At 45.5% G+C, this 24,367-nt stretch overlaps 1 protein-coding gene across 1 annotated transcript in view; it reads left to right on the top strand.

Moving 5' to 3' along the window:
* The window catches only part of REXO1 (RNA exonuclease 1 homolog), a 116,778-nt gene that overhangs the window by 39,388 nt on the left and 53,023 nt on the right, over positions 1-24,367 (top strand). The window contains exons 3-6 of the mRNA XM_029052610.1: positions 4,112-4,213; positions 7,262-7,481; positions 19,958-20,118; positions 21,582-21,719. Of these exons, the coding sequence (XP_028908443.1) occupies positions 4,112-4,213; positions 7,262-7,481; positions 19,958-20,118; positions 21,582-21,719 (621 nt within the window). The remainder of the gene's footprint in view (positions 1-4,111; positions 4,214-7,261; positions 7,482-19,957; positions 20,119-21,581; positions 21,720-24,367) is intronic.

The raw sequence follows: 24,367 nt of genomic DNA, 5'->3' as shown, positions 1-24,367 counted from the left end.
AATAGCTACAAGATGCCGAAATTTGTAGGAAAGTAAGTGATGATGGAGTCTTCTGTCAGGAACAACACGAGAGACCCAGGAAGTCACTGCAGCAGTCAGAGCCATGGAAAATGGTAAAGCACTTGGACCTGTTGGCATACCTGCTGAGATTTACAAGCATGGAGGGTGCACCCTACTCAAACATATACAGACTCTTCCTCAACACTGAGGAGATGCCATAGGATTACCATCTTGAAGAAGAATAAGTAGAGTTCTCCAAATTCAAAGAAGACACCACTGAAGGTGAAGTTTGCATATGAGTGTGTGTGTGTGGCTGAAGAAGGCCAATGTGGGATTGGCAGTCCTGGTCACATTGGCCACACTAAAAGGTAATCCCTCGACGTGGATATGCGTAATGTTCCCAGGGCTTAGTGCTGTTTTCTCACTTCTCTCCATGTCTCACGTTCCATCTGAAGCTCTTGCTCTCCTTTCCTGATGATGGCAGTGTGCCATGCAGGTCTGTCCTCAGCAACTGACCCCCCGGCACTCCTCCCCCTCCAGGTTTTTAGCTGGGATTCAGTATTTTCTGAAGCTTTGTTTTACTGGATCCTTAAAATGCTTCTTCTGCACTCCTTGCCTTGAGTTTCTCAATTTCAGTTTTCCATCCAGTAGCTGTATTAGGTATCCTGTCGTTTTGATTCTCCTTACCTTTCCCACCCAGCATAACTGTGTTAAGATGAAAAAATGATAGATAAGTTGTTGTGGCATCTCATTACTCTCTATTGCCACAAGATCCTCTCCAGAATACTCCTTGATGGTATTTGGGTGTTAGAATACTCTTATGCTCCCCTGGGAAATACTTCCAACTCCACAGGCTTTGCCCATCACCCGAAGTCGTAGAGACAGTTATTCAAGAATTGCTAAAAATGTGGGTGGGCACCACTCAAGAAGACGTGCAGATAATTTTGAACTGCTTCACCGAATCAGCCATGTGTTCCCGAAATGTTCACAGTAGCCCAGAGCTGTATGCGGTCACAGAAGTCTGTCATTCATGCGACCTCTCCACTGCGGGTGAACGAATCCTCTGGGGCCACTGCTGCCTTCCCTCTGTATCACCTAAGGCCCCTGCTCCCCAGATGATCTGTGCACATCGAGCCACGGGCATTTAAGCTGCATTGGAGCCTCCTCAGCCCCGCTTCACTGCAGCTGAGAGAATTCATCGTGAACTCTGCTGCCTTCCTTCTACGCCACCCAGTGTTCCAGCTCCCGAAAACTCACGGTTTGTGCCAGGCCACAGGGATTTCAGCTGCAGCTGAATGCCCTCGGCGTCCCCTCCTTCCCACCCCTCACCGAACATCCATGCTGCATCCCTGGGAACCTGTACCAGCTCTCCTCTGTGCTGTTGGGGAGACTCCATTCCTTCCTACCTCCCGCCATCCCAGTGGGAAAGAGAAAACCACCCATAGCAAGAGGCCTCTACAAAACCTCGTGAAGAGTCGGGGCTACAGATGTGCCTTAGATTCTGAGCCACGAGGAGCCCAAGGTTCTGCCTCTGTAGCCACAGCACCTTACCGATTCTTTTTGTTTTGATTTTGTGTATTTGTCGTTGTATGCCACTTTAGTGTTTTATTGTCCTTTATGTGTATGTTGTCAGTCCTCTCTTCCCCCTTATATTCTGTGATAGTGAGCTCCTTGAGGGCTAGAGACCGTGTCTGATTTCACCTCTGTGTACTTTCCCAGTGCTTAGTACAAGTGCTTATTCTGCATCTTAATTGCCTAATAAGAGACATTACAGTTATTACTACCTAGACAGGAGCACATAGTGATGCAGTTAGTAGTATTTTTTTGAATGCCTACTGTGTGCAAAGTACTGTACTGAGTGCCTAGGAGGAAAAATGCAGATGAGAATTAGATGCCATCTCTGTGCCCCAACTGGCTCTCAACCTGAGAATAAGCAAGGGAGGGTTCGCAAAAGACACCAAAGGAAAGTTGAAACAGTAAAAAGAGACAGCATCATGAAAGGCAAGGGGAACAATGAATATGGTAAAGAACTTGCAAACATGATGGCTGTTTCATGCTCCTCCCTGCTCAGGCAGGACCGGCCAGAGTTCATGCCAGTTGAATCATGCTGCCACTTGCATTCATTCTTTTACCTCGGCACAACGCGAGATGGGGTCCAGTGACAGTGAGTGGTGGCTACAGCGTGTCGTCTGGGCCCTTGGCCTTGCACTTTAATGAAGGGGAAGTAGCCAGATAAGGAAGTAGAGAATAGAATGAACAAAGCTGACACAACCTTCGGAAGACCAGCACCTAGACCGAACTAAAGGTCTACGGGGCTGGAGTGCGGTCCAGCATTTTTTCCGACTCGGAGACCCGCACTGCTGCAGCCGCCACATCTGACTTTCAGCTGTTCCATCAGTGGCACTTAAAGGTTTACTCAACATCAAAAGGTAGGGCAAGATTACAAGCAGCAGAGTCCTAGAAAGAAGCCAGTCTCCTGTCATTCCAACTCTGCCTTCCTTAACACAGCGACACTGAGTGGGACATGTGAGGAGAATGGTTGCCAGTAAGATACTCAGAGACTGAGTTGAAACTAAAAGCCAGTTAGACCAAATATTTTCAAGATGATGGAGTCTTCTGTCTTAAGGCAGACAGAATTTCATCCTGAGATTTGGGGGCTGAAAAGTGCATTGAAGAATTGATTATAGTGCTCGTGGTTGCTTGACACCACTTGCAGTTTCTCTTCCCGGCGGTGCAGAGTGCCCCAAGCCAGTAGGCTGGAAAGGGTGCAGCATATTGTGAAGTGCATGCAGTTGTGTTTTGTGTTTAATGCATGGGACTCACTTTGTCACACATTGCCAGTGTTGTGCTGTAGTGACATGACTTGGCACTGTCTCAAAGCCACTATAGCCTCTGCTGCCTATACATACTAGCTATTTTTCAGGATTCTTTCTGGGCCTGCCCACCTTGTGGAGCACACGAGGTGGTTCTTTGGTCAGAAACCTTTACCACTGTTGGCAGAGGCCCTGCACGTATTTTCCCCAACTCGCAGAGCTGGGACTAGAACCCAGGTCTCTGGATTCTCAGAGCCGTGTTCTCTCCATTGGACCAACAGCTGGATATTGCACAGACACTATGTTGCAGCTTCCAACAGAGATGCATCTGAGCTGAAAACTGGGAGTTAGTAAACACAAAAGGACTAGCATGGCACACTACAATCCAGAAAAGACCAGAAGGTTTGTATGGATCATGAGAAAAGGAAGCCAAAGCAATAACAGTGCCAGGCCCTGGAAGCCCAACAAAAGGACATTGTGCAGTTTTTGGGTGTGCATAGTGTAGGTGAGACAGTCCCACATTGGCCTTTTCAGCTACTCTCATAGTTGAATTTCACCATCAGTGGCATTGTCCTCATCATAAAGGACTCTGGCAAGAACTCAGGCAATCCTTGACATAAAGAGTGGGGAAGGGGTTTTAGGAAGCTTTTTCTGCTGAAAGGGACTTTGTAATGAGGGATTTGTAATATTATAATATTACAGTATTGTAATATTTTGCGATATTGGCGGTTTTGTGTGGTGAACTTTGCTCCAGAGAATGAATGGAACTAATGTTTTTTCAGCCAAGTGTGTGATGGTTCTTATTTTGTAAGTGTTGACATTACGTTGCTTGTTGCTTTTAAGGATCTTATCTTTAGGACACCATTACCATGGGGAAGAAATTAGTCTCTCTCATACTCTTAAAAATTTCTTATTTTTAAAATGCTTCTCTGGATTTGAGTAGTGGGAAGGTGAACTGCCTGACTAAGGTTTTGAGTCTTAATTTTTTTTCATGAAGCGTCTGTATTGGTAAAAGATGAAAACTGCAGAGCTAACAAAACATCCTGATGATGTGGGAAGCTTTTTTTCCTTCAACGGCTGATAAAAGAGATTTGTGAAACGAGAACCTTTGTGTGTATTGTCACGGAACTTTTCACTCTGCGATCGAGCCTTTCAGTGATTCAGTGATTTGTTTTTCCCTGTCATCTGGTAACACTTTTTCTCTAAGATGGCAAAGAGGAAGTTTTCCAGCACCCCCAGAGAAAAGAAGCATGTGAGCAACCTGTTGGAGAAGTTTCCTCTTCCTCTTTGTGTTTCAGCCATCCAGGGAAGAGAACAATGATGAAAAGACTGAGGACAACCTGACCACCCTGTTTCCAGGACAAAAAAGGAGAATTTCTCATCTTTCTAAGCAAGAAAATGTAAGTGCCCATTTTTGTCTTAGGCTGTCGAGTTGTCTCCGACCCATAGGGATCTCCGACCCATAGGGACTCCATGGACACATCTCTCTTAGAATGCCCCACCTCCATCTGCAGTCTTTCTGGTAGTGTATCCGTAGAGCTTTCTTGGTAAAAATATGGAAGTGGTTTACCATTACCTTTTTCTGTGCAATAAAACCGAGTCTGCCTTCGACTCTCCCATGCTGCTGCTGCCCAGCACAGGTGAGTTTTGACTTGTAGCAGATTGCCTTCCACTCACTAACTACTGTCCAAGCTAGGAATGGAATAGGTATGCCTCTGCTTGACTCTCACTCCCATAGTCAAGACCAGTAGAGTACTAGATTCTCTCCAGGTGTAATATTGAGAAGGGTTCTCGTTTTTAGCACCATAAAAGCAGCAAGAATGTATGGCAGTAGGCTTGTCTATTCTCCTCTTCTTACCCTCACCTCCCCAACCACCCCCTCACTTCCCTCTTTGCACAATTCCTCATTTTTCAAAGTCTCAGTGGGAGAGGTGTATATGTAGAGGAGAAGCATGACAGGGGAAAAAAAGGCCAAAAAAGACTGCCCGTAGTGGAGCGATGATTTCTGAGCAGCAACACCTCTTCCCACTAATTTCATAGGTTATGGAGAGGATTGTACTCTGTGGGACCTTTTTAAGTCTCTTCCCTTTTATAATATGTTATGGAGGTTGAGCCATCTGAAGGCAGAAAATCTGAGTAGTAGTGCAAAAGGACACCTTTTTGGTTTATTACTACTTGCCCGCAAGCTTGTTTGCTCTTAGGCTTAATCTAGCTCCTTTCAGCCTCCAAGCCTAGTTTCTGCTTTTAAACATGAGTGGTCTATATTTTATTTTATAATTGTCAGAATGCATTAATTTATCTTTGTTGCCGTGAGGCCAAAAGCATCTTAATATTTGGGCCTTTTCTCTCAGAAGGAAATGAGAAAACGTTGTCGATAAGCCACAAGTGATTCTGGACCTACGGTTGCACTTCTAAGCCTCTAAAAGAAGGGAGAAGACCTTTTTAAGTGAAAATCCCGTTTTGTGAGAGAATCGATCAGTTGTATTGATTGAGCACTTACTATGCGCAGAACACTGTATTATGTGCTTGGGAGAGTAAAAAAAGTAAGACAATCTTAGCCACGCAGTTCAGCTTTCAACTATTCAAGTCCACTGACTATTCATTAAATAGCATTTATTGAGTGCTTACTATGTGCAGAACATTATACTAAGCGCTTAGAATGTACAGTTCAGTAACAGAGACAATCCCTGCCCAATGACGGGCTCACAGTCTAATCGGGGGAGACAGCAGAGCAAAACAGAACGAAACAAAAACAAGACAACATTATCACGATAAATAGAATCAAGGGGATGTATACCTCATTAACAAAATTAATAGGCTAATAAATAAAATATACAAATGAGCACAGTGCTGAGGGGAGTGGGAAGGGGTAGGAGCAGAGGGAGGGGTGGGGAGGGGTGGGGTAAAAATCCAATCCACCCCAGGTGGGACACAAACCCACAATCCCTGGCTTAGGAGGCCAATACCTTATCCATTATTTTATAACAATATAGCAGACATGTTACCTGCCCACAACGATCTTACAGTCTAGATGACAGTATGGGGATAACAGTCCCACCCTTCCTGAGAAGTAGTGTGGCCTAGTGTATAAAGTATTGGTTTGGGAGTCAGAAGGATCTGGGTTCTAATCCCAGCTCCGCCATTTGTCTGCTGCGTGAACTTGGACAAGTCACTTAACTTCTCTGTGCCTCAGTTACTTAATCTGTAAAATGGGGATTAAGACTGAGCCCCCAGTGGGACAGGGACCATGTCCAACCTGATTATCTTGTACCTACCCCAGTGCTTAATACAGTGTCTGGCACATAGTAAGTACTTGACAAATACCATTAAAAAGCCCACCAAAAAAACCCAAAAAACTCAGCCAGCCTGGATGACTTTTACCTGTCCCATGTTGGTGGTTCATACATAATCATTGTATCAAACTCTCACGTGATCACTACATACCTTCTTTGCCTTCAAAAGTTGACATTTTTGCCAGTACCTCATTGTGTCATCTGACAGTGAAGTTGAGGTGGTACTTGCTACTTTTGCTGTACCCGCTTTTCTTCCCCCCAGAGGCTTTTAAACTCTGTGGCTTTGAATCTTTTTCAACGTGGACTGAAGATTAGAAAGGGAGGAGGCATCCGGACTTATGGGGATCTGTTTACTTCCATCAGTGCTCTTGAAAATCGAAATGTTAGGAAGTGTTCAGTTGCTTTTTCAATTGCCGTTTGGAAGTGCCGTTTGCTAGAAAAGCAGGAAGATCTCCTCTCTTGGGTGCCTTCAGTAGGCATCAGAACAGGCAAGGGAATCAGACGTTGGCAAAGTCATTCTCTGCTCACATCTACTCCAGGAGGCCTTCCCCGAAAAAGTGCTCAGTAAGTACCATTGATGGATTCTGCTGCCAAAATTCTTGGCTGACCCGACATCAATAAATCAGTCAATAGTATTTATTAAGTAATCACTGTACTAGACGCTTTGGGGGAGTACAAAAGAGTACATATAGACGATGCTTTCCCACAAGGAGTTTACAGACTAAAGAGGAAGCTAGATGGTAAAATAAATTATAGATGGATATGTACATATGGTCTGTGGGGCTGGGAAGAGGGGTGACTATCAAAGTGCTTAAGGGGAGCAGACCCAAGTATATAGGCAACATAGAAAGGAGGGCTTAGTTGGGGAAGGCCAGCTTAGTGTAAAGTGCCCAGCCCGGCCCTAGGATCGGAAGGCCCCAGGTTCTACTCCTGCTTCCACTACTTGCCTGCTCTGTGAACTTGGGCAAGTCACTTGATTTCTCTGTCATCATTTCCTCTTACAAAAAATGGCAATTAAATGACTGTCTTTCCCTCCCTCTTAGATCGTGAGACCCAAGTCTCATGGTACTCAGCTGCCAGAACAAGAGGCATCACAAATGCTGGAAGCAGATGTCCAGATTTAGGAGTAGGTCACCCTTTTTTGTGCTCCTGCAGGCAGATGTCCCAAACAAATCAGTAATCCGGCCATACCAACCTCCAACTGCTCAGGAGATATGCTATCGGAGGACTCAACTGGCTCAACAGCAGGCATCAGAAATGCTTCAGGCAGCTCAGTTGGCATCCCAGAAGCATTCTACCAAGCTCTCCCTGCCAGGAGAAAAGAAGAGGATTGCCCATGTGCCCAATGCATTGGTGGTCTCAGCAGCCCAACAAGGTAATTACTGAGGCTGTGTCTTTATGGATTTTTCTCTAGTTTAGCCTACCAAAACCTGGTGCTTTGACTCCTCAGGGTAGCAAATAGTAATATGCCCAAAGGGGAAATAAGTAGTATTTTCTTTTTCCTAAAACCCAAGGTGGTTCTGAAACCCAGCCTGATCTAGAGAGTGCAAATTTCCCCTGTCTGAATAGACACAGTTTTGTAGGTCAAGAAGAGTGGTGTTTAGAGTGGTGGTTTATTGCTGTATTGTACTTTCCAAATGTTTAGTACAGTGCTCTGCGTACAGTAAGGGCTCAGTAAATAAATGCGTTTGAATGAATGATGGGGAAGTACAGTGTATGACTTAATTGGATTGGACCCCTGTCAGAATTGAGTGCCTGCTAAATGCAGAGCACTGATACAATAGACTGAGTATACAGGCTCCCTGCCTTTGTGGAGTTTACAGTCTAGCAGGAGAGACAGACTCCAAAGTAAATTACAGTTAGGAGGAAGCAATATGGGGAAGCAGCATGGCCTAGTGGGTGGAACACAGACCTGGGAGTCAGAAAGTCATGGGTTCTAATCTCACTTCTGCCACTTGTCTGCCGTGTGACCTTGGGCAGGTTGCTTAACTTCCCTGTGCCTCAGTTACCTCATTTATAAGATGGGGATTAAGACTGTGAGTCCATATAGGACAGGGACTGTGTCTCTCATGATTATCTTGTACCTACTCCAGTGCTTAGAACAGTGCTAGTCACATAGTAAGTGGTTAGCAGATATCATCATCATCATCATCAATAACATGCATAAGACATGTATATAAATGGTCCAGAGAGTGACTCTGAGTACTTAAAATGCTTAGGTGGTGCAAAAATGCTAACATAGGAGCTGGGGAATTAACAATTAATCAGCGAAGGTCTCGTGGAGATGTGATTTGCCAGAGGCCTTGAAGATGAGGAGAGCAGTGGCCTGTGGGGAGAAAGGGGGAGGGAGTTCCGGACAGGCAGGAGAGATGAAAGCAGCTTATCGTGGAACTAACCAAATGATTGAACTTTCTTTGAGGCATAATGCAAACTGTATCTGTGAAAGCTGGTCTACCTGGTGAACTCATCAAGACACTTTATAATCAATTAATCAATAGTATTTATTAAGCCCCCCCACCCCCAAATAGTAATTGTTAAACACTCACTATGCGGCAGGCATTGGGTAGGTTCAAGATAATCAGATTGGACACAGTCCATGTCCCACATGAGGCTCACAGTCTCAATCTCCATTTTACAGTGAGGTAACTGAGGCCCAGAGAAATGAAGAGATTTGTCCAAGGTCACACAGCAGACAAGTGGAGGAGCTGGTATTAGAATCTAGGCCTGTCCTCTGTCCACTAGGCCACGCTGCTTACTGTGAGCAATATAATAAATACTGGGGAGAGTAGACACATTGCCTGCTCACAATAAACTTTATACTGTCTTTACGTCTTCAAATTCTGTTTAAAGACTCTAAAGCCTAGTGTTAAAGAACTCTTTAGTGTTCTAATGATAGTCTATTGATTTACTTATTTTCTTAAATGTACAGAATTCATAGCGGCCAAGTGAGTTGGTAATTTCTGGGAAGCAGCCACAGTGCACTGTATTTTTAATCTTGGATCTATTCTAGGGTGTTAATTTATTCCAAGAGCTGTGAATATCATGTTTACCCCCTCGCCCCTTCCCTTCTTCTCTCCCTAAATGCCATCTCCAACTGTTCACTCTCCAGTGGCTTCTTCCCCACAGCTTTCAAACATGCTCATGTCTCCTTCCAGTATTCACCCCATCTCCCTCCTACCATTCCTCTCCAGACTCCTTGAGCGAGTTGTCTGCACCTGCTGTCTCAAATTCCTGTCCTCCAATTCTCTCCTTGACCCCCTCCAATCTGGCTTCTATCCCCTTCACTCCACAGAAACCGCCCTCGCAGAGGTCACCAGTGATCTCCTGCTTGCCAAATCCAACGGCCTCAGCTCCATCCTAATCCTCCTCAACCTCTCAGCTGTCTTTGTTACTGTCCACCACCCCCTTCTCTTGGAAACATTATCCACCGTTGGGTTCGCTGACACTATCCTCTCCTGGTTCTACTCTCTCTCTGGCCGCTCATTCTCGGTCTCTTCGTGGGCCCCTTCTCTGCCTCCCACTCTCCCTAACTGTGGAAGTTCCTCAAGGCTTACTTCTGGGTCCCCTTCTAGTCTCCATTTGCACCCTCTTCCTTGGAGAATGCATTTGCTCCCATGGCTTTAACTGTCTTCTATGCGGATGATTCCCCATGACGTAGTGGATAGAACACAAGCCTGGGAGTCGAGGTTGTGGTTTCTAACGCTGGCTTTGCAGCTTTTCTGCAGTGTGATCTTGGGCAAGTCATTTCACTCCTCTGTGCTTCAGTTAACTCATCTGTAAAATGGGGATTGAGCCTGTGAGCCCCATGTGGGACGGGGACTGTGTCCAACCCGATTTGCAGTCCACCCCAGCACTTAGTACAGTGCCTGGCACATACAAAGCGCTTAAATTCCATTAATATTATTATTCCCCAATCCATTTATTCAATAATATTTATTGAGTGCTTACTGTGTGCTGAGCACTGTACTAAGTGCTTGGAAGAGTACAATATAACAATGATTGGACATGTTCCCTGCCCCCAGCGAGCTTAGAGTCTAGCGGGAGAGACAGACATTAGTAGAAAATACAGATATGTACATAGTGCTGTGGGGCTGGAAAGGGGGATGAATAAAGGGAGCAAGTCAGGGTGATGCAGAAGGGAGTGGGAGAAGAGGGGAGGAGGGCTTAGGGAAGGCCTCCTGTAGGAGATGTGCCTTCAGTAAGGCTTTAAAGGAGGAGAGAGTAATTGTCACATTTGAAGAGAGAGGGCGTTCCTGGTCAGAGGCAGCGGGAGGGGTCGGCGGTGAGATAGATGGGATAGAGGAACAGTGAGAAGGTTAGCATTAGAGGAGCAACGTGTGCGGTCTGGTTTGTAGTAGAGTAGTGAGGTATGAGGGGACAAAGTGATTGGGTGCTTTGAAGCCTATGGTGAGGAGTTTTTGTTTGATGCAGAGGTGGATGGGCAACTAATGGAGTTTCTTGAGGAGTGGGGAAAAGTGTCCTGAAGGTTTTTGTAGAAAAATGATCTGGGCCGCAGAGTGAAGTATGGACTAGAGTGGGAAGAGACAGGCTGGGAAGTCAGCGAGGAGGCTGATACAGTAATCGAGGTGGGATAGAATAAGTAATTGTATTAACGTGGTAACAGTTAAGTCCATTTCCAGACCTAATCTCTCCTTCTCTGCAGTCTCATATTTCCTCCTGCCTTCAGAACATCTCTACTTGGATGTCCCGCCAACCCCTCAAACTTTAACATGTCCAAAACAGAACTCCTTATTTTCCAACCCACTCCCTTTCCTTTTCCTGACTCTCCTATTATTGGGGAGAGTACCACCAACCTTCCTGTCTCACAAGCCTGTAACCTTGGTGTTATCCTCAACTCATCCCACTCATTCCACCCACATATTCAGTCTGTCACCAAATCCTGTCCATTCAACCTTCACAACATTGCAAAAACCTGCCTTTTTCTCTCCAGTTGAACTGCTACCAAATTAATCCAAGCATTTATCCTACTGCACCTTGATTACAGAGAAGCAGCATGGCTTAATAGAGCCTGGGCCTGGGAGTCAGAAGGTCATGGGTTCTAATCCCCACTCCTCCACTTGTCTGCTGTGTGACCTTAGGCAAGTCACTTCACTTCTCTGTGCCTCAGTTCCTTCATCCGTAAAATGCAGATTGAGACTCTGAGCCCCACGTGGGACAGGGACTGTATCCAGCCCAATTTGCTTGTACCCAATGCAACTCTTAGTACAGTGCCTGGCACATAGTAAGCGCTTAACAAATACCATCATTATTATTATTATTGTTGTTGTTGTTATTGCTGATTCAGTCTCCTTGCTGTCCTCCCTGCCTCCTGTCTCACCCACTACAGTCCGTACTTCACTCTGCTGCCTGAGTCATTTTTCTAAAGACCCGTTCAGTCATTATTTCCCCACTCCTCAAGAACCTCCAGTGGTTGGCCATCCATCAGACAATCCCCTTAAGTGCTTTCAAGTGCTCAATCACCTTTCCCCCTCCTACTTTACCGCTCTGATTTCCTACTACAACCCAGCCCACACATTTTGTGCCTCTAATGCCAACCTACTCACTGTACCTTGATCTCGTATCTCTCACCGCTGACCTCTTGCCCACATCAGTCAATCAATTGTATTTATTGAGGGCTTAGTGTGTGCAGAGCACAGTACTAAAAACTTGGTAGAGTAAAATAGAATATGACAGAGTTGGTAGACATGTTCCCTGCCCATAGCGAGCTTACAGTTTAGAGGGGGAAATGGATATTAATATAAATAAATGATGGATATTTACATAAGTGCCCTGGGGCTGAGAGAGGGGTAAATAAAGGGACCAAATCCAAGTGCAAGGGTGACACGGGAGTGGGAGAAGAGGAAATGAGGGCCTAGACAGGGAAGGCCTCTTGTTGGAGGAGATGTGCTTTCAATGAAGCTTTGAAGGTGGGGAGAGTAGTTGTCTGTCAGATATGAAGAGAGAAGGTGTTCCAGGCCAGAGGCCTCCCATGGGTGGGAGGTCGATGGTGAGATAGACAAGATTGAGGTCAGTGTGTAGGTTGGCACTGGAAGAGTGCAGTGTATGGATTGGGTTGTAGTAGGGGAGTAGTTAGGTGAGGTAGGAGGAGGGTAAGGTGTTTGAGTGCTTTAAAGCTGATGGTAAGGAGTTTCATGCCTTCCCTCTGGCCTGGAACTTTCCCCCTTCATATCCGACAATCATTTTCCCCACCTTCAAAGCCTTATTGAAGGCACATCTGCTCCTGGAGGCCTTCCCTGACTAAGCCCTCATTTCCTCATTCTCCACGCTCCCTTCTGTCTTGCCTTTGCACTTGGTTTTGCCCTCTTTATTCACTGCTCTCACAGCTACATAGCACTTTTGCACATATCTTTAATTTATATTAATGTCTGTTTCCCCCTGTAGACTGTAAGCTCATTGTGGGCAACCAACTCTGTTATATTGTACTCTCCCAAACGCTTATTACAGTGCACTGCTTACAGTAAGCATTCAGTGAATGTGATTGATGTTTATCTCTAGTATTATTAGAACCAAATGGATATTCACTAGCAAGTGGAGAGAATTGCCTAAAGATTGTGTGTGACAAATTCATTTTAGCAGATGAACATTTACATTTGAGAAAAACATCTGAAGAGTCCCAGTAAAGGAGATTAAATCCATTTTGGATTGTGGTTTATTTTAATTTCTAGCTATTTGGCTTAATGCAGAAGAATTCCTTTGTAATAATAATGTTGGTATTTGTTAAGCGCTTACTATGTGCAGAGCACTGTTCTAAGCGCTGGGGTAGATACAGGGTACAGGCAGATACAGATACAGGTTGTCCCACATGGGGCTCACAGTCTTAATCCCCATTTTACAGATTAGGGAACTGAGGCACAGAGAAGTTAAGTGACTTTCCCACAGTCACACAGCTGACAAGTGGCAGAGCTGGGATTCGAATCTATGACCTCTGACTCCCAAGCCCATGCTCTTTTTACTGAGCCACGCTGCTTCTCTAATGAAACTAAAGGCACCAGTGTTGAAAGATTTTATCACAATACATGAAAGTTTTTTGTATTTTTTTAAAGAGATTAAAAATATTCTTAGTGGTTGGAGCACGGGCCTGAAAGTCAGAAGCTAATGGGTTCTAATCCCGGCTCCACCACTTGTTTGCTTGTTTGCTTGGGCAAGCCATTTCTCTGTGCCTTATATCCCTCATCTTGTAAATGGGGATTAAGACTATGAGCCCCATGTGGGACAGGGACTGTGTCCAATCTGATTATACTGTATCTACCCCAGTGCTTAGAACAGTGCCTGGCACATAGTAAGTGCTTAACAAATACCATAAGTATATTACAGTGGATTGCTTATGTCAAACAAAATACCGTAAATCTTGAACTCTCCCTTCCTGTTTTTTTTGGAGGGAAAAAAGGAAGGCTAAATGAAACTCTTAAGAATTAGGCAGGAGAGGAGTGTCCAGCTCCTCTCCCACCTCTCTGAAGAAAACAGTAATACTGGGCTTCACATTTTTAGTTAAAAGTTTAATTCTGCATTCTCTTTGAGAATTAGAAAACGTTTTTGTCCTTTAGACCATCTTCCCAATTCTTTGCATCAAAATCACTTGTAATCTAATAGGCATTGTGGAAGAATAAATCTCAGAATGGAAATTTAGTAGAATTTGCTAATTTTAAAACAATCTGCCAGTTTCTTAAGTGGAAAATTGGTGATGGTAGACTTGTAAGCATAAGTACAGAACAGCCATCCTTCAGTCATCTCTGCAAGTGAAGAATAAGGGGTAGCGCCTCTAAATGAGTTCCATAGGTATTCCAAAAGTCTTAGCCTTTAGTTTCAGTCCAGTCTCGTACTAAATGTTTGCAATAGATACTAAATAGAATTAAAATGAAATTATTTGAGTTTGTAACCTCTTATCTTTCCCTATTTGGAAGTTTAAATAAACTAAGAACCAAGTAGTGAGTATGAATAAGGGGAAGAACACAAATTGGATTGTAAAAATATGGCTATAAAATGAGAAATACATTTATGCAAATCACTTATATAATACGGTAAAATGGGCCATTTAAAAGCAGTTCAGTTTTCTAGTTATTCTCGATAAAGGGAATATTGCCTCCCAACTCTGTCATATTATACTTTTCCAAGTGCTTAATACAGTGTTCTGCACACAGTAAAGTCCTTAATAAATATCACTGATTTAATTGGCTTTTTGTTTAAATACACGAAAGTTAAAAAATCATTTCAGAACAAATTCTCCAGTAAATCTTGGTAAACCTTAAAATCTCATTCCCAAGACAAGTGTGAGCTGTTAAAATCTGAAAAATAAATCTTCATTTTCTGTGGAAAGTGTAGTTTGATAAACTGGTTTGTCTTACTGCGCCATGTGATTTTTCCTTCCTTTCAATATTGTCATCAGTCAGTGGTATTTATTGAATGCTTACTGAGTACAGGACACTGCACTCAGCACTTGGGACAGTATAATACAGCAGAGTTGGTAGACATGTTCTCTGCCCACAAGAAGCCTACAGTCTAGAGGAGGAGACATATATTAAATCATAGTTATGTACATAAGTGCTGTAGGGCTGAGGCTGTGGTGAATATCAAGTGCTTAAAGGGTACAGATCCAAGTGCATGGGTAACACGGAAGGGAGAGGGAGTAGGGGAAATGAGGGCTTAGTAGGGGAAGGCCTCTTGGAGGAGGTGTGAATTTTTAAAGATTTGAAGGTGTGGAGAGTGGTGGTCTGTCAGATAGGAAGGGGGAGGTAGTTCCAGGCCAGAGGGAGGACATGGGCAAGGGTTTGGCAGTGCAATAGATAAGATCAAGGTACAGTTAGTATTTACTACTCCCAATGAGGTGTAGCATAGAGAACACAGAAATCAGAGCTGGCTGTTAGGCACCTTTAATCCCATTCCCTCCCCGGAGGGTTTAGCACACACAACCCCCGGTCCAGGCACTGAGTGGTCCACATGCTGAGCACAGGCCGCTTACAGGGGCAGGGTTTTAACACATCCTCTCATTTGCGTAAGCCTGCTAGGGCCTCCCAAAGATGCTCCCATAGGAGCGAACCCTCATTAGTCCCCGTGCTGTCCGTTGGGTTCCATGACTTCTCAATGGTGGTTGGGCATTAAGTTGGCATCCCTTGGCCTCCAGTGGTCCCTGTTTATCACTTAGTCCCTCCTCTGACAGTCTATTGATTTCCACCTCGTGGCCCAGTCTGCCATCTTAGAGCCACATGGTCTTGGGTGGGGGTTGGGGGCACCCTCAAAATACCAATATGTTGGGGAAACAGCGCACTAGGGTCAATCCCAAACTATGATAGGCTGCGCTTTGGAAGTGTCCTGTAGTGGCAGCGGCTTCAGGAACTGCCGTGTGCTGTGGCACACGCTGCAACCCCTTTGGTGTTGAGGGGTGTTTGTGGCGGGTGCTGCAGGTGAGAGGGAACAGGGAAGGAGGGGTGACATTGGCGGGTCGGAGCCCCCTCTCTGTGCTACAGGGCCATCTTGGACCGTGAGGGCAACAGTGTGGCTTGAATCTCCCTCCCCACACCTCAGACCTCAACCCAGATGGTGGTATGCAGTCAGGAACGGTGGGAGTAAACCACTGAGGCAGCAGAAGCTCTTTAGGAGGGGATCCGTGTTAGTAGCAGCTTGGGGATGTCCCAGGGCAGCAAAGGCTCTATGCATGGGGCTTAGAAACCCTACGGAGCTCACCTCTTGGCCCTGGAGCCCAAGCCTGAGGAGAGCAAGGGTAACAAGTAGGTTGGCCTTAGAGGAGTGAAGTGTGGGCTGGGTTGTAGTAGGAAATCAGTGAGGTATGGTAGTAGGGGGAGAGCTAATTGAGGGCTTTAAAACAGATGATAAGGAGTTTCTGTTTGATGTGGAGGTGGTTGGGCAACCACTGGAGATTCCTGAGGAGTGGGGAGATATCTGAATTTTTTTTTAAAAATGATACAGGCAGGAGAGTGAAGTGTGAACTGGAGAGAGGAGAGACAAGATGCAGGGTGGTCAGTGGGGACTTGCTTTATATCAGCTAAATGTTCTTTTATCTGAATCTTGGATGTGTTCCATCTTTCTACCTGTTGTCTCAAAAAGCCTTGATGGGAGTATTTTCTTTGCTAGTTACAGAGGCCAACTTTATAGCAACTTCTGTCCTGAATTTCTCTTCCTAACAAGGAGCAGTGGCTCTAGGTTGGAAGAAGATGGTGTTTTAACATTTCAGTGAGTTTTTCCAGTTGCTTATCAATTGATGGTATTTATTGGACATTTACTGTGTATATATATATATATATATATATACACTCAGAGCTTGAGAGAGTACAGTATACTAGAGTTAGTAGATGTGATCCCTGCTCACAAAGTGCTTATTTTCTGGAAGGCCATTCCTTCATTTTCCCTTTCCCTGCAGCCTGCCTGTGGCTGTCTGACTCCCTGAGGAAAAGAATGTGGCTTTGTATATAACAACAGCTGCCTGCCTTCAGATCAACACAGTCCTCTCTCTCTGCTCATTCATTCAATCCTATTTATTAAGCACTGTACTTAAACACTTGGGAAAGTACAGTACAACAATAAACAGTGATAATCCTTGCCCACCATGAGCTCACAGTCTAGATGGGGGGAGACAGACATCAATATGAATAAAAAGGCATCAATACAATAAATAAGATTACGTAAGTGCTGTGGGGTTGGAGGTAGGGGGAAGAACAAAGGGAGCAAGTCAGGGTGATGCAGAAGGGAGTGGGAGATGAGGAAAAGTGGGGCTTAGTCTGGGAAGGCCTATTGGAGGAGATGTGCCTTCAATAAGGCTTTGGAGGTGGGGAGAGTAGTTGGCGAATTTGAGGAGGGAGGGCGTTCCAGGCCAGAGGCAGGACACAGGCCAGGGGTCGGTGGCAAGACAGGCGATATCGAGGCACAATGAGAAGGCTAGCACCAGAGGAGCTAAGTATGTGGGCTGGGTTGTGGGAGAGAAGCTAGGTGAAGTAGGAGGGGACAAGGTGATGGAGTGCTTTTAAAGCCAGTGGTGAGGAGTTAGTTACTCCCAAACACTTGCTTCTCCACTCCCAAGGACCCACGGATTCCCATTCAATTCAGCAGTTAATCTAGGGAACCCAGGATTAAGCAGCGATTACTGCTGACAACCTCACCTATAACACTTAAACTTTGCCCCTCACCCATCCCATCCCTGTCCTTTTTTCCCCAGCTCATTCCCCTCCTTTCACCCTAGCCCCATTCAACTCATTCCCATCCAACAACTCCCTACCTTTCTCACTGTCCCCTCCCCCAGCACCTTCCCCACAGCCTCAGCCAAATGCAGTTTGTGGATTACGCCCCCTCCCCCACACCCCCCCAATCAGCTCTGTCAAGGGGAAAATTTCCCTTCATCCATGACCTATTTCTGACCCAGTCACTGCTGCTCCTCACCTTTATTGAACCGTGAATCTCCCCAGATGACACTGTCTCCCCTGCTGTTCTTTCTAGAGGGTTCCTCACTCTCTCCCAGTCCTTTAAGACTCACTGGGAAAGGGGGAGGAGTAGACTCCCTTCTCACTCACCAGTGCTGCTTTTGCATCATTCCACCTCCCCCTTCCTCTGTTTCCTTTCCTTTGAACTCCACATCATCTACCTCTACCACCCACTCCAGTTACTAGTCACAGTCATTTACTACCCCCCAGGTCCCTCCTGCAACTTTCCGAACCATTTTTATCCCTTTCTCACATTCCTTCTTTTTTTCTCCATTCTTACCTTGATCCTTGGGGACTTCAGTGTCCATGTGGATGTCCTTGACAACGCTTCCACTGTCCAATTCCTCTACTCCAAAGACCTCTCCTGCTACACCCCATCTCACCTGCTAACCAACCTGGACACATGCTCAACCTCCTCATCTCTAATCACTGTACAATATCTACCCTCACCAACTCTGAAATCCCTTTATCGATCACAGCCTCCTCACTTGCTTTCTCCCCGCGCCCCCCCCCCCCCCCCCCAAGCCCCTTCCCACAAATTTGTCCTATACTCTCACAGAGACTTGCAATCTTTTGACCCACACCAGTTTTCTCAAATCATCGTGCTACATTTAGTCTCCATACCCAAGCTATCTTCCCATGACACACAAATTGATGCCCTCAACACTGCCCTCTCTACTGAATTCCACTCGCTCCCTCCTCTCTCCCTTCGCTGGTCTCGTACAACTAACCCGTAGCCCTGGATTACCTCCATAAATCTGCTTTCTTTACTTGTATATGCTAGCTGGTTGAATGCTGCTGCTGGTGGAGATCCAGATATCAGGCTGACCCCGTTGATCTCAAATTCATCCTCACCTGTTTTAACTCTGCCCTCTCCTCTGCTTGGCACCATTATTTCTCTGTCCTTCTCGACTCCCAAGCCTGTTGCTCTTTCTAGTTGTTTCAAATGTTTAACTCCCTCCTCAAACCCCAGTCCCCCTCCCCATCTCTTGCCCCTCATGACCTGGCGATATTGATAAAATTGAAGCCATTAGACATGATCCCCCTAAAATCCCGCCTGCTTCTCTCCAGAGTAAGGGGGTGGGCCACTGTGTTGAGGGTGATTAGGATGAAGTAGAGGCCATTGGATTTGGCAAGAAGAGGTGATTGGTGACCATGGAGTGAAGGGATTGTTTGCTGGTGATTGGGTTTTATACCTTTAATATAAAGTAGTCCCTTGTCCACTGTCTACTGGACTGTTGTATTCATGACATCAGAAAGTGGAACACAGGGCCGAGAACGATTACTCATCACGCTGCTAACTTAGACACTAAATGCTTCAGCGTTAGTGACTTGACCATGAGGCATAACCTACATTTAGCCCATCAGCTAGTGATTTAGCTGCTGAGTATTGGCTATTTCCCTGATCTTGCCAAGGATGGATTATGCCATCTTTTTACAGTGTTGATTAAAACCATATTTGGACCAATCTCCCAGAATCACTCAATCAGCCGCCGTCGACCCCTGGGCCACGTCCTCCCTCCTCACCTCCGCCAAACTAATTCTCTTCCCCTCTTCAAAACCCTACTTAAAACTCACCTCCTCCAAGAGGCCTTCCCAGACTGAGCTCCCCTTCTCCCTCTACTCCCTCTACCGCCCCCCCTTCACCTCTCCACAGCTTAACCCTCTTTTCCCCCCATTTCCCTCTGCTCCTCCCCCTCTACCTTCCCATCCCCTCAGCACTGTACTCGTCTGCTCAACTGTATATATTTTCATTACTCTATTTATTTTGTTAATGAAATGTACATCGCCTTGATTCTATTTAGTTGCCATTGTTTTTACGAGATGTTCTTCCCCTTGACTCTATTTATTGCCATTGTTCTTGTCTGTCTGTCTCCCCCGATTAGACTGTAAGCCTGTCAAAGGGCAGGGACTGTCTCTATCTGTTGCTGACTTGTTCATTCCAAGCGCTTAGTACAGTGCTCTGCACATAGTAAGCGCTCAGTAAATACTATTGAATGAATGAATGAATTATTGAACCTTTACTATGTGCAGGGCCCTCTACGAAGAACTTGGGAGAGTACACTACAACCTTGGGCAAGTCACTACACTTTACTGAACCTCAGTTACCTCATCTGTAAAACGGGGATTAAGGCCATGAGCCCTATGTGGGACATGGACTGTCCAACCTGATTAGCTTGTGTGTATCAGTGCTTAGTACAGTGCCTGGCACATTAGACATTTAAATGCCATTAAAAAGAGAGTAGGTAGACAGAATCCTTACACACAAGGAGCTTAGAGGGAGGTGTTTCTAGAGGGAGAGACATGTTTTAGTAACTTTAAATGGTTGTTATCGCTTGATCCTGTGGTGCAAAATGGTGAACATTGTTTCTCTGTATCATCATGTGTCCCGTAATTATTTTAGTCTCAGAAGTTGCCAAGAAGACTGTTTCAGTTTGTAGCATTCCAAGAGTCAATGGCTCAAATACCAATCATGCCTTGAAGGCCCGGACTTTAGCTGGGATGGCTTCGAAGACTACCACTACATCCATATCGAAGAGGATAGCACATCTGCCTACCCTTCAAGTAAGCAAGTTCAGAAATTTTACTCCTCTCAGGAGTTGAAAGCTTCTTTCTTGATTTTAAAAGCTCCGCTGGAGCACAGGCCTGGGAGTCCAAAGGACCTGGGTTCTAATCCCAGCTCTGCCACATGTCTGCTGTGTGACCTTGGGCACGTCAGTTAACTTCGTTGAGCCTCAGTTCCCTCATCTGTAAAACGGTGATTAAAAGTGTCAGCCCCATGTTGGACAAGGGACTGTGTCCAACCAGATTAACTTATATCTACCCCAGCGCTTAGAATAGTGCTGGCACACAGTAAGCACGTAACAAGTACCATAATTATTATTATTATTATTATTCATAGTTAAGGTTGATTCCTGTCTTTCAGGTAGGAATATTGGATCGTAACTGTAGATTGGAAGTACCTAGCAACCTTTTGCCATGGTACCTATAGCGGTGAGACATCTTGAGAGTTGTAGATAATGTTGAAATGTAATTTTTAAAACATGATCAGCTCCATATCTCCCCTTTTATGGCCAGTCTGAGCTTAACTTTTAGCTCTCTAACCATCTAATAAAAAGCATTTTTTATTAGCCGTAGGTGCTAAGGAACTGCTACTATGGTTATTGAACCTAAAATGATATAGACTCTTCTTTTATAATTCAGCATTAGATTGTCCTAATAAGGATAATCAAGCAGCATGGGCCTAGTGGAAGGAGCACTGGCCTGAGAATCAGAAGACTTGATCCTGGGTCTGCCACTTGTTTGCTGTGTGACCTTGGGCAAGTCACTTAACTTCTCTGTCCTCGGTTGCCTCATCTGCAAAAAGAGGGTTAAATACCTGTTCTCCTTCCTACTTAAACTGTGAGTTCCATGTGGGACCTTATTATTTTGTATCTACCCCAGCACTTAGTACAGTGCGTGGCACATAGTAAGTGCTTAACAAACACTATTATTATTATTATCATCCTTAAGTACCATGGAAGTTGGGCTAAATCTGGAAGATCTTGGAAGATATAGCAGGGATACTTCCCCTTTAGCTGTTTGTAAAGACCTAAGTAAAAGATAAAAATATCTTTGGGAAAGGACACCTTCCCTTGACAAGACATTCCCGAGTCAGATCTATAACAGCAGTAAAATTGCAGGTTGTAAATTTAGGTGATTCCTTTGTCGTTCAAGTACTTTCTAAATGTCACAGGAAAAGCAGGTTTTATCGTTCTAATACTCTTCATTTTATCCCTCAACAACTGCTGAAAAATTACCCAACAGAAATCTCACCCCAAATTCACTGCTGCTAGAATAATAAAAGAGCAATAGGAAACTGTTAATTTAGGACTGAACGTGATACATAAAGTGGGAACTACGGGCAGTTTTTCAGTAAGGAGAAGTCTGGGGATTACTTTGGATAGAGGGATCTTGAGGAATGCAAAAGGCAATCTACAATTTTATCTTTCTCTGACATCTTTCATATTTTTTTTGTGTCCTGCCAGAGTGCAAGCTTAAAGAGGCCAGTTATCCCGACGGAATTTGGTGCCAAAGTTCCCACCAATATCCGTCAAAGGTATCTCAATCTCTTTATTGATGAGTGCCTTAAATTCTGCTCATCATCCCAGGAAGCTTTTAACAAGGTTAGTATCCTTGACACGGGGTTGGGGGGTATTTTCCTGCTCATCCCCCCCCCATGAAATGTTGTACTGTGAAGTTTTGGGGAGTGAAATACTCATCTATACAAAGAGTTGGGGCATCTAGGCTCTGATGATACTGCACCAATTCCTTTATCTCTTTGTATTTCTCCTGTACAGTACTCTTCAGGCCCATCTAATCCCAAGGAAGCCATTTCCATCATCACTGTGCCAGAAGTCTAAAAACATGGCACTTTCCTTGACTGGTTACAGTCCTTTAGTATTCATTTTTCAGTCTGGCACTAAATCCTGCTGGTTTTTCCTCCACATCATTTCTTGGACCTTTTCTTTATCCAAATAGCCATCACTCTGGTCCAGACATTTGTCATAATCTTAGCTAGATTGTGCTTATCAGCAAAGGCTCCTGAATGGTAAGTGGATGGTGCCAGGGGGCTGGAGGTGATGGGTGGTTAGGGGGTAGAGGCCCCTGGTGGAGAAGTGAGAGCTGCTCCAGCTCTCCGTTCATCCAGGTGAGGACAGTGGGAGCCCCACAGGTGCACTGACTAGGCTGATGGGGGGCTTCCTCATGCTACAGCATGGGTTGGCTTTTCCCCACATACCCATCCCATTGTAACTTCGGTGTTGCCGTGGAGTGTGTGGTCCGGAGACCCCATCGTTAGACCAGCCCCAAGATGGTCCTATCACTCAAGACTGGAATCCCAAAGATGAAAGAAGGTTCCTGGTCGCCGAGGCAGGATCTCCAGCCATCCTAAACAGATTGATTCCTTAATCTCTGGAGAAAGCCCTTCCCCACCTAGATATGGTATGATAAAAGATGGAAAGCCCTCTCCCAAATGGGACTTGCAGTTTGGGACTAGGAGTTTATGAGACACTTTGCAAATATCAGGAGACAAGTAACCACTGGTGCAGCTACCCTGAACATTTCTTTTGTCCTGTGTGTTAAGTGCCAAAGTGCTAATCATCCCTTTGGGTTCTAACCAATTACTCTTTTCCCATATTTGTCTCCCCATTAACAACTCTGTTTGCTGTAAAACTTCAAAAGGCTATAACCAGGGACAGACAGCTGCTTCTTCATTGGAGAACCAGGGAGACTCAGCATTGAAGGAAGGGAAAAAAGGCCATTCTGAAATAGATGAGCAGCCCTGGCATTATCTTTTTTACCGGTGCTCCATTCCAGGCAGTTCCAACTTCCTTTCACTCTATTAGCCTCCTCACCGGTTTCAGGCTGCTTAGCCCAGCCAGAATTGGATGGTGGGCAGCCCAACTGGAAACCGCTAAAGGAACAGCTTGCAGTGACTACAGCAGGGACCACAAATCCGAAGTCCTCATTCTGCCTCTCCCCACCTCACTACTTGATCCCAGTCCTCACTAAGACCGCTCCTTCTAATTGCTCTGTTGTGCCCAAGGTGATATTGACATTGGAAACTCCACCACTGTAGGTTGTAAGCCCCTTGAGAGACGGTCTGTGTCTAGTTCCCCTCTGTGTACTCTTTCCTGGCGCTTAGTATGCTCTGCACACCGTATGCCCTTAATAAATACTGTTGCGACTACTACTTTGTCTATTGGGACTGAACTGAGTCTCTGAGACCACCTTAGTCTGCTCCCCCATTGCTGATCAGCTCGAATCTGCTCTGAAAACCACTCTGCTTGCTTGCCCCTTCAAGTCTAAGACTCTTAGGTTATTGGAAACTCCACAGAAACACTACCATCTGTCATCAAAATGGCACCTCCGAAACCGGGGACTGAACCCCACCATGGGGTCTCTCTCTGTGTGGCCCAGCCAAATCCACACTAGAGAGTCTGACTGAGGTGACCTGAATTGACATCCGAGAACTGTACTCATCTTGTCCGAATCCCCACCGGTGAACCCGATTGACCTGGGCCAGGTACACTTCTGAGAACCTGACTGCCCCTCTTCATCCACTCATTGCCGCCCTCCCCCTAAGCATCAATCACCTTCTGAGACACAACTAACGGCCCAGCACAGCCCTGCTTCAGTGTACATCAGAGTCCCTTTCCCACCTCCCCCTCCTGCTGGGAGCGAGTCACCTTTACAACCATCAGAAGGGTCCCTCAGTTAGACACCACAGAGACTCCAGATCAAGAATTTGCCGTGCTCTCTCTGGATTGTCACTTCGTGTCATGATCTAGAGTCTTGCTCCCCGAAGACTCTCTGATCTCACCGTGTCCCCTTGAACACCTCCATATAATCACTCTATCCTGGCCCCTGGCAGTTCATTCCCATCCAACTGCACTCCACCTCTCATGCCATCCCTTTCTCCCTTCCTCTGCCATACAGCTCCAGCCAAATGCCAGATGCAGCCTTGTGGAACCCCTGCTGCTTTGTGGGCAAATTGCCTTACATCCTCAACCTGTTTCTGATCCAGTCACTGCTCCTCACCATCCCTGAAACCTGGTTGTTCTCAGATGACTCTGCTGCTGTTCTCCTGAAGGGGTTTTGTCTCCTATTTTCCAAGACTCACCGGGAAAGGGGGAAGAGTTGGCCTGCTACTTGTCCCCAATACTGCTCTCATACCATTCCTTCCCCCGCACCGTAAAATTGAAACCATCAGCCATAAACTCTTCCAAATCTCCCTCACTCCTCCAGACCCTGCTCCTACCTCTTCATGCAC

Source organism: Ornithorhynchus anatinus, chromosome X2 (genome assembly GCF_004115215.2).
Source record: "Ornithorhynchus anatinus isolate Pmale09 chromosome X2, mOrnAna1.pri.v4, whole genome shotgun sequence".
NCBI lineage: Eukaryota > Metazoa > Chordata > Mammalia > Monotremata > Ornithorhynchidae > Ornithorhynchus > Ornithorhynchus anatinus.
Note: the sequence above shows the minus strand (reverse complement) of the source record. Positions and strands in the feature narration are given on the sequence as shown.